A 10,221-nucleotide genomic window follows, 5' to 3' on the forward strand; every position below is an offset into this window, starting at 1 on the left:
AGCTGGCAATTTGTTGCACCGCTTACTCTGCCGATACGACATCCTCTCGTTTTTCTGTGTATAGCCATTTTCCTGAAACACTTCAGCAATTAAGCCGCCTCAAAATTTAAATCTTCGAGGAAGGTGAAAATTATTTTTTTTTTCGATAGTATTTTTAACTTCCATGAGGTACTACAACATACTGACATGCAAACGTGAAGAATGACAGAGCACCCAATGATAGATGCCAGTACTGGACTGTAATGAAGAGCAGTGATGTCTACAGCGCAGATTAAACTTCCCTGCAGCATAGGCAGGCAAAAAGAAGCAAGTTGTGTTCCTGACAAAGGCATCTCATAAGGCTACTAAACCCACTCACAGTGACACCACCGACAAGGCTGGTTCGTCTTCTTGGAAGGTTAACATCGCTGAAGGGCTTTGCCATGCATCCAGAATGCGTTGAGGAAGCATGACTAAGCTTCAGGTGGTAAAGTGGAGCGCCCAGAATAGGGTAGAGGAACTGGTATTTCCCGTACAATGGTGAGGGAACATTAGTGCACGTCCACTAGATGAGACCACCGAGCAAGTATTTTGTCACACCAAACAAAGGCACATCATGCAACACCTTGCGAATTGGTGTGTGATGTCATAGACAAGCTTTGCGGCACCCTGGATATTGCCATATTTCGGCCAGAAAATGGGGGCAATCGGGTTTCATTTTAGCACATGTGAACATTTCTGGGGTGTGCAAACTGGGTGATCCCAGGCTTTCATCACTGCAAGACTGAAGTGTGAACTTTTGTGTTGCCTGTTTCTTTATAGCAACAACATACTAGAAAGTTGATGTTAAACACTATTTTTGCCTCTTCTCCTGTGCGATTGAATAGTTTTTGGCAACAGAAAAGGCAAGGCAGATCACTGAATTGTTTGACACTGAGTGTTTTAAAATTGCAGTTACTATCGCCAGTCTTAACGGTTTTTATTCAATCTTGCATCCATACTGTGCATTCATTTTGACAATATCACAGCAATTGTGTTGCATCCTGCTATGGTTCTAAACATTTATTTGTTCTTTTAGGCAAATTGTAAGGAATTGTGTCGCTACTTGTTCTTGAACACATTTTAGGCCTAGGTTTATTTCAATACCCGAGAATGCATGTTCAGCATGTGTGACATGTTTTGTTTCAGAGCCTTAAGCATGGCTCTACATTTGTGGGAATAGAACAGCACTGAGTTTATTTTAGGCATATGCCAGTCATCCGCGACCTTTTCATCTTGGAGGGTATGTGGCATCTGTTGTCTGCATACGTGAAGTTAATAACATGCTCATTTAAGAACTGTTTGCAGGTCATCAAGGAAGTGTGCAATGCATTGAAGTTCTTAGGTACTGAAACAAAAAGAAAAGAGAACAATGACTTATTAGTCACCTTGGCATCAGCCGATAAAGAAACGTTATGGCTGGTAGAAATCGGATTACTAGAATCTTAAACTGGAACTGGTAGAACTACAGGCAGAGAATGTCAGAAAATCCAACAGAACATTGTACACCGGAAGGTGTTAATTTGCATAGGATAGGAAGGTTGCTGTTGGAAACCTGCGTGGATGCTCAACCACATTATACATTCTTCTTAATCTCCTGAACATGCTGTACAGAGTCAGTAACCAACCTCTGAGGTGGTGCACATAGTGCTTGCTTTTTACACGATTACAAGGGCAAGGGTGGAAGAACGGGCAAGTTGGTGGTTCATCTTAAAAAAAACAAAACAGTGCACTCTTGGCACACGGACAACGGAAGAGACTACAACACAGCACTGACTTCAACTGGTTTTTTATTGTAAAGCAACACAATATATATGTTCGAAAAGTGGGCAAGAAGGTAACAGCTGATGGGTTTTCACTTGAAAGAAAGATAACGCACCAGAAGTTGAAAAGACGCGGAATAACAAAGCTGAACATAACAAAGCGAGACAACAAGCTAGACAAAATAATGGAAGAGCGATAAAATGATGAAGTCAATAGAAAAAACGAATAACAAAAAAACATTATGCAATGTCACGAAAACAAAATGTAGAAAAAGCCAAAAAGGCGGTTAAAAGGAGCATGAAAAAAAACAGCGATAAAAGCCAATAGGGCATTAAAATCGGAATACCTAAAACAACTGATGCCAAAACAGCACTGAGAGCTAAAATATGTATAATCCGGAATCCTGAACTATAAAACTACTCTGTGCGTGGCTCAAATATTCGAACTCGCGTTTTTGTTAACACAATCTAGGGCGTTCTAATGCAATGTCGTCCCACCTTTAGAATGTGGGCGGCTTCTATTATTTCGCGTGTCACCTGATGCGCATTTTCACATTGACAGTGCGTTTATGAAGGGAAGGCTCTCAGAATGGAGAGGGGCACTTTAGACAGTGGACAGGCAAGTTGCTCTTTACAGTGGTGTACACATTACTTGAATGATCCCTAGGATTTTCATTGAGGCAGCGCCCGATTTGCCCCACGTAGGCCTTGCCACAACTCAGAGCAATTTTATAAACCACACCAACTTCGCACGCAACGAAAGGCACCTAACAGAACAGGCTGGCCATCGCATAGCTGGGGCATTCACTCTGCGAGAAAGGTTGTATATCTTGTCGTGCGCCGAGAACACAGCACACACCTGCCTTTTCACCAATCTTTTTGAGCGTGTGAAGAATAGAATGCAGGTAACGCACCAAAGCAAACTTGTGTTGGGGGTCATGAATAGCATGCACTTGACTTCCTTTGAGTTTCTTCGACAAGAAGGCAAGTCCTTGTTGCCTTACAGTTCAAAACCCTCAAAGATCGTTAAGAGGGGCATTATGAACCTATAATGCCTTAATGAAGTACTGTGTCCACACTATGATCCATAGCCTCGAAGATCAAACTTAGCGGCTGTTAAAAGCTGGTTACCCTGAGCACCCGCTCATCTCTGTAGCTGGCTCTTTGGCGAAGAACCTCAAAGGAAGTCAAGTGGGTGCTGTTCATGACCACCAACACAAGGTTGCTGTGGTGCGGGTACGGCACCACACAGACTTATAGTCACTAACATCAGTAGATAAAGAAAATAATGGCTGGTAGAAATGGGGATTACCGGAATCTTAAACTGAAATTGGTAAAACTACAGGCAGAGAATGTGAGAAAATGCAAAAGAAACTGTACACCGGAAGGTGTTAAGTAATTTGCACAGAATAGAAAGGTAGCTGCTGTAAAACTGCATGGATGTTCAAACTCATACATTCTTCACCATGTTCTTAACATGCTGTACACAGTCACTAGCCCACCTCTGAGGTGGCGCCCATAGTGCTTACATTTTACATGATTACAAGGTGTCTGATGTAATTGTTTTGTTTCTCCTTCATTATCAGGGCTACGAGACTGAGATTGGTGAGCAAGGCTGCCAACCAAGCAAATGACAACGCCAGCGCATAGCAATTGCCCGTGCAGTGGTGAAGACTCCCAAAGTTCTGCTTCTGGACAATGCAACGGATGTGCTGGATGCTGCCTCTGAAGTTTCTCTTTTGAGGGAGTCCTGTCGAAGTGAAAACTGCATTTATTTATTGTTGCAGGCAGTTGTCACAACCATTGCACGTTTCTTACTTTGCAGTCTCCCGCCTGTCTACCTGATGTCTGTGATGTACTGAAATGGCTTTTGTGCATTGAAGCTTGTGATTCTCATAATGTGTGCATTAAGAGTCCCACCTTGCAGATATTTATGCTAGTCCATTAACGTTTTACATATGCCCAAAAGTATGGGAGCAATTTGTTGGAGACCCTAAATTACTTAATAATTTATCGCATTTGCACTTGGTACACATTGAACGCAATAGACTCTTATAATTTCAACCTGAAGGTCTCAAAACTTTTCTCGACCTATCTGGAGCTTGTACTGGGGAAGACATGTGAGGTAATTGGTTCTAATATAACCAAAATTCTAGTTCAATATAGTAATTGAATACTTTGGTTGCAAAGAGTGCACCGTCTTAACAAAGGTTGCTTCGGGGCAGGAACCTCTAAATCAGAGCATGATAAAGCTATGAGGACGTATAAGGAGGCAAACGAGACAAGATTTAGAGGTCTTTCAGATATTATTCTGCATAAAATGTCAGTTTTGTCAGTTTGTCTTTACGTACAATCAGAGACATCGACCAATTCACCTCATGCTTTACTGTGAGCACGGTCCCAGGCCGTGTCGAGCTCAGTAGAATGATAAGTTAGGGCGCCTGGGCCGCGCACTGGCTTCCTTTGTTGGGCTCAGGTGAGGTCCAGGCCACGACACGTGGTCCGTGCAGTGCTCTACCATGCAGCACCGTGGTTGCCTAGGAGTTTGCCTAAATGTGCTATAATATCCCTGCGGGCATGTTCTGTCCACAGCTCTTGTCCGCAGCTTGATTCGTTCAATTGAATATTTAACAAATCATTTAAACCTTTCACCGACCTAACTATCCCTAATATTTTCATATACCTTTAAACAACAGTTATATCTGTCATATAAACTACCCATGAAACTGATCACTGACAATTCACGGACACTTTCGATGTCAGGGTCATGTCCATGCCACCCGTGAGCCAAGAAATGATTTCGCATTACAAGAATTTGGGTTGAACTTCGGGTCCGCGTCTAAAGTTATGACGCGACTGCAGTAATACCTCCCGTCAGCGGCTTCCCTTGCGCATCCTCGATGGGGTACGTTCACTTTCCCACTGGATTTATCACTACTCCTCTATTTGTGCATCTATTATCTCACACATACTCTTTAGAATGCCGTCGTGAACGACAGCATTATGTGAAAGACCACGCGATATATTTAAACCACCCGCATGAAGCAGACCTTCCAGGCTAAGGTGGTGAGAGATACATTTGTCAAGCTAATTTTATTTAATAGGATATGTAATGAGTTTGTTTATTGTGATTACGAATATGTATCACCTAACTATTCAGAGTGGATGTTTTTAGGTCTAGGAAATTGTCGCGAATTTAACGCGTCCGTTATGTACACTAGAAGGATCTCTGGAAACAAAGAGGAACCAGCTGGATGACATTGGACTGGGTTGGATATCATGGCACTCCAGTCTATAACAGATAAATTCACATCCTCTTTCTCGTGCGATGACAGGTAGTACCAGGCACCCGAAACGACATAAGACTCACAGGATAATGCCAATAGACCAGACGTCCACTTCGAAGCTGTGTCCTCTTTTGGCCAGGACCACCGAGGCGATGTAGTTTGGGGCGTCACAGAAGGTCATCCTCGGCTTACCATGGTAGCTGATGTGGGCGGAGAGCCCAAAGTCGCCCGCTTTCAGTTCCATAGCCTCGTTTAGCAGGTTGCCGAGCTTGAGGTCTCGGTGGATCATATGCTCCTGCGCCAGGTACTGGCGAGCTATAAGGAGCTGGCGAAGGAAATACCGATACTTAAGCTCGGTCAGGCTCCCACGACGTCGGTGTATTTCTTTCAGAGGCTGGAAAGCAATGCAGTGAAACGTTTGCTAACAGAAACTGTTGAAATCATATGTCGCATCTACTATACAAGGCACCTGGTTTCAATAAAGCACCCGACAAGACTCGTGAGAAGTGAGTAAATGAGTGCGATAGCCGGAAACATGCAATTTGGTTTCCGTTGTGTGCCACACATGTCGGAGGGCATGCTCCAAAATGTGAGTGATGAGATTTAATTTGTTACTTTCAGCAAGACCCAGATTATTATGTGTATTCGCAATTACTACCTCACAATTTAGCCATCACACTATTCACCTTCAGTCACATCTCAATACTTGCATAAGCCTTGTGTAGGCGCTTAAGTGAGCAGATGTGCCTTATATAAGGAGGCGTGGTAGGATAAGAGAACTCGAGAATCTCTTAAGAGCAGCAGCTGGCGGTGAGACTGATCTCTACACTGAATGGGCTATTTTTGAATTTAAAACGCAAACCGCGACAGCTGGCGACTTGCGCTAAGCGCTGATATAAGCACTGGAACAAGTACGGCCTTTTGAAAATATATATTTCTTTCCAAGCCCTCTAACAGGGCTCGCTGCGCATCTCCAGCATTCTCGGTCCCGCTAGCAACGAAAAATCGCATGCTCACCTATCTCGAGCTTAATTATTTCAGGATGTCTTCCAGGAGTCTCGTTACAGGGCTTAGAGTAAACCCACTCTGCTGTACATTTTAACCAGGACATCGCGATTCATGTTAAGTGACGTAATATTCTTCTCAGCACCTTGACTTTTCGCTATCATCATCGTCACTGTCACAAATTATTTACCCTTAGAGGCTCTTAGTTTAGGGCATTACACCATGGATATAAAGTGAAGGGGTGAGGAGCGCAACAATGAAATAATACATAACGCAATATATTTGAGAAATTCTACAAGTCTATGATGCATCTTTCCTCGCTGTCACTAATGATTTACCCTTAAAGGCCCTTAGTTTAGGCCATTACATCGGGGGTTTGAAGCGGGGGGGGGGGGGAGGAACGCAGCCATAGAATAATACATAAGACAATATTTTTGAGAAATTCCTGAAGTGTATGATGCATCTTTTCTGTGTCCTGTCTCCTGCGTAGTTTGTCTTGTTAAGATTCGCCATGGACATGTGCGACAACCGACGGGGCCGCAGAGCAGAATCAGGCAAAGATGCGAGAGTTTCGGCCATTACAGCGGCGTCCGGTCGGCCGCCTACTGCTTCCTCCCGCGGGCGTGATCCAGCATGATGATCTCGCATGTGGCGTAATGTGTGTGCGTGCTTTTGTGTGCAAACGCTGGCAAAGCTCTGCTCTCAAGGGAGAGAGCGTCGCCCTCGCCTATCTGTAGGAGGTGGAGGAGTTTTCGTGCGCAATACCTTGAGTCATCACTGCTTGCTTGGACATGAATTCTTTTCCTTTCCCTTTGAACTGACGATCGTATAAAAAGCAGCGGCCGTTTCCGCTACGACGGAGACACTTCAGAGAGTGACCAGCTTTTTGAGAGTGTCTGTTTTCTTTCCGGGTCAGCTTCTCTGCCCGTTCCTACGGGATGTTGAATTAAACGTTTGTTTTGTTAGTCGACGCCTCGTCTTTGCCGGACCGCTGATGCCTTCCGCTGATCCACGGAGCCGCAGGCCAACGCTACCCACGGAGCCACAACCAGCAGGTAACAACTGGTGGGAGCGGTGCGATACCCTGGCGCAAGCAAAATCTAACATTCTTCAGAATATTTGAGGAACACTAAAAAACTATATATTGTGATGGATGGTCACGTTTTAGGACTCAGCCGGGGCGTTAGTACTAAAATGAAAAAGTGCTTGATAAAGGAGACAAATTTTCATTATGTAGTTAGGGAGAATACCACTACAAATTGAAATTTCTCGTCGTTGTGACGCTGACAGGCAGGGAAGACAGCACGAAGAGGGAGGTCCCCGATTGTATAATTGAATGAAAGCGCAAAAAAGAAATGAAGCGAACGTTGTTCGTGTTTAATCACTAAACAATCAGCTAGGTGCATACATGTAAATTATACCTTTGTGGAATTTGCCAGTAGGTAAGTGCTGTGCTGGCATATAACAGCAATTAAACCCAAAGCTCCAAACCGATTCTGTGCCCCTCTGTGGACTACATATGCTGAGCGTATTCTAGCCCACAGAGAAGCAGGGAATCAGACGCCGGGATTCGTATTGTCTTTCAGCAGAGCGAGACAGCTAAGCTATTTCTCTATTTAACCCCTAAATTAACCTTTAGCCAACTTGAAGTCCAGGTGCGCAATTGGTACGCAAACAATGAATGGCTGCGGCTTGTAGTAAACTGGCCCACATAGTAAAAAAAATCCCTTTTCACGCTTTTTGCATGCCCGCTTTAGCATCACCAAATAGGGGCAGTGAAAAATCGAAAGGTTTGCGAAAGTATAATATTCAAGGCTACGATGGGAATTGAGGGACTCAGATGCACGAACAACTACAAAGACATATCCCTCTTCGGCAGATCTTCGTGATGATATAGAAGTGGTTGTCTTCAAAGTACCTGTGGAAGCGAACGATGTGCTGGTGGTTTTGGCTCTTGTGTATTTGTATCTCTGGGGCTATCTGAACCAGACAGGTACAAACCATTAGAAACGGCAACCAGTCATAATGTTAAAAGTATAACAAAAAGCAAAACTAATGGAAACAGTCAATTGAACAGTTAGTGAAGTCCTTCATTGAAGCTATAAATCTTATCCCGGCCCCAAACCGACATTAATAGCTATACATTTCAAATGCACTCGTGCTTACTGTCCCAACTAATTTTTTCGTACTAAAATGTTTTTGCAAGGAGCGCAAAAGCGTGAGAAAATACAGTAAACACGATTCCTCAGATGATATGTACCTTTACTTTTTGCCGGGGATTCATGAGCAGTGCCTTGGAGATGATCTTGCCTGCGAAAACCATGTTTGTCTCCTTGTCCCGAAATTCGTAGCACTTTGCATAGGCACCCTGCAAAAATTAGGCTTTGGGTAAATGCCCTCATTCCCTCCTTCCCTCCCTTTCTTCAAGGGGCGGAATAGGGACCAATTGCATGAAGCGGTTGGTAAAAATGGTCTCATTTCAACTATGCATCTCGTGAACCTGCTTAGAAAAAAAGAGACAAGGAATAAAGCAAAAAAATTCTATTTAAAATTTCTCTTTCGGAGGGGAACGCTTGTTCTACCCCCCCCTCCCCCCCCCCCCCCCTAAATCTGTAGCTCCAAGATCCAAACCAACAACATTATTCTTATTTGAGCTTACTGGAAAAAATAGACTAGTGAAAAGGGCAAACAATTCGAAGAGGGCCTCTGCAAGATAGCTGCTTAGCAGGCTTAAGATCTCATTTGCAGTATCAGTCTAGTTTCGGCCATATGCACAAAGGAAATGCGCGTTTTTGTTGCTTGCGCATGCGGTAGTTTTGCACAAACACAGGCTTTAATGACCTTTTCTTTTGCTAGAATAAACTGAAGGTAGGGCTGAGATGACGCTTTGCAATGAATAGTGAGTTCCACGAGCAATAAGAAACTTTACTGCCACCATACTTTACTTTTTTCAAATGATGTGGTGAGACCCTAACATTCCTCTTTACCGCGCAGAAGCATTATCTCGCGCGTTTCCTTGGAGTTTTAAATTTTCGCCGGACGGTCGGCGAGCACGCGTGAGAAAGAGAGAGAGGGAGAGAGGCATTTTAATGAACGCAGAATGCAGAATATATTTGCGCTCTCTTAAGCAGAAAGCTCATGCAGCAACCTGTTTCCAGTTTAACTATCCGCCCACCTTTCTTCCTGAATTACTCCCTTGTCAGAGTGATAGTTCTTGATTTCCTTTTTAAATAGTGATTCACTAAACTCGGCAGGTGCACGCGGACTCATCGTGTTTTGTTCCGCTGTACAGATCGTTATCTACAGCATGTTCGAACTAGACTATTCGAATTCTTCGCCAAGGATCGCAGTCAGGCTTGCAAAAGCCAGCAGTGTTCAGGGATTTTCGAGACACTACACGCGGGTTAATCGGAATGTCCGTAGCGAGGCCTAATTTTGCTGGTATTCTGATTCCAACGTACACGTCGATAGAATCTCCGCCGCCGATTTATTTTTTCTTGGATCCAAGTTCACCTAGTAAGCACCCTGATTTCGAAAGTTTCCTTTGGTTGCTTGCCCTACGTGCGAACGTTGTTACCACGTAACAAGGTGAGTGACGACTGGCTATTTAGCACCAATCCCTGCTTTTTTCGACAATACAGTGGCTGGACTGGACAAAGAAGGGCACATAGTGAATGTGTGCCCAAGATGGTCTTGCATGTAGCAATACTATTCCACTTGTCATCATTCATCGGGAAGTGTCAAAGCAATAACGAAGACTATAGCTCCTCCCCTTCATCTACCCTCCCTTCAGGACAGCGTCAACTTAGATATAAGCCTTGCCCTCATGCCGGTCTCATAGGTAGCTGTCGAATTACAGGAGATGCTAACCAACACGTGGTGCCACACCCACAAAGCAAGTCCACCATCGCAGTGACAAAAGGACATCATGCAGAATCTGCATTTCGAATCACGCACCTCCAAAATAGCCTTCAGTGGTACAATATGAAGCTGTGCAACGGGTAGTGCCACCCAGAAACGACTGAAGAGCCTACCTTGCCGCGGAATTTGCCACGCACGTATTCTTTTCTCGACTTCTTGTCAACGATGACCTCCGGAATGACCCTGCTTGCAGCCGCCCCAGTCTTGGTCGGGAGGGCTGAAGGCAT

The 10,221-nt window shown here is 44.3% G+C and overlaps 1 protein-coding gene across 1 annotated transcript; it reads right to left on the minus strand.

Annotated features, from left to right (window-relative positions):
- Positions 1–5,147: 5,147 nt before the first annotated feature.
- On the minus strand, positions 5,148–10,221 carry LOC146184600 (serine/threonine-protein kinase PLK1-like). Its single transcript, XM_084608589.1, has 3 exons — positions 10,108–10,221; positions 8,334–8,441; positions 5,148–5,462 (listed from the first exon to the last, which is right to left on the minus strand). The coding sequence occupies exons 1-3, from the start codon at positions 10,219–10,221 to the stop codon at positions 5,148–5,150; spliced, it is 537 nt and encodes a 178-aa protein (XP_084464715.1).

Source organism: Amblyomma maculatum, chromosome 7 (assembly GCF_055883805.1).
Source record: "Amblyomma maculatum isolate TAMU_Amacu chromosome 7, ASM5588380v1, whole genome shotgun sequence".
Classification (NCBI taxonomy): Eukaryota; Metazoa; Arthropoda; class Arachnida; order Ixodida; family Ixodidae; genus Amblyomma; species Amblyomma maculatum.

Excerpts from the sequence above, each read along its gene's own strand:
- LOC146184600 (XM_084608589.1), bottom strand. The coding sequence starts at position 10,221 with ATGCCTTCAGCCCTCCCGACCAAGACTGGGGCGGCTGCAAGCAGGGTC. Across the intron at positions 8,442-10,107 it reads GTGGCAAATTCCGCGGCAAG|GGTGCCTATGCAAAGTGCTA; the intron begins GTAGGCTCTTCA and ends TAATTTTTGCAG. Across the intron at positions 5,463-8,333 it reads ATCCCCGGCAAAAAGTAAAG|CCTCTGAAAGAAATACACCG; the intron begins GTACATATCATC and ends ATTGCTTTCCAG.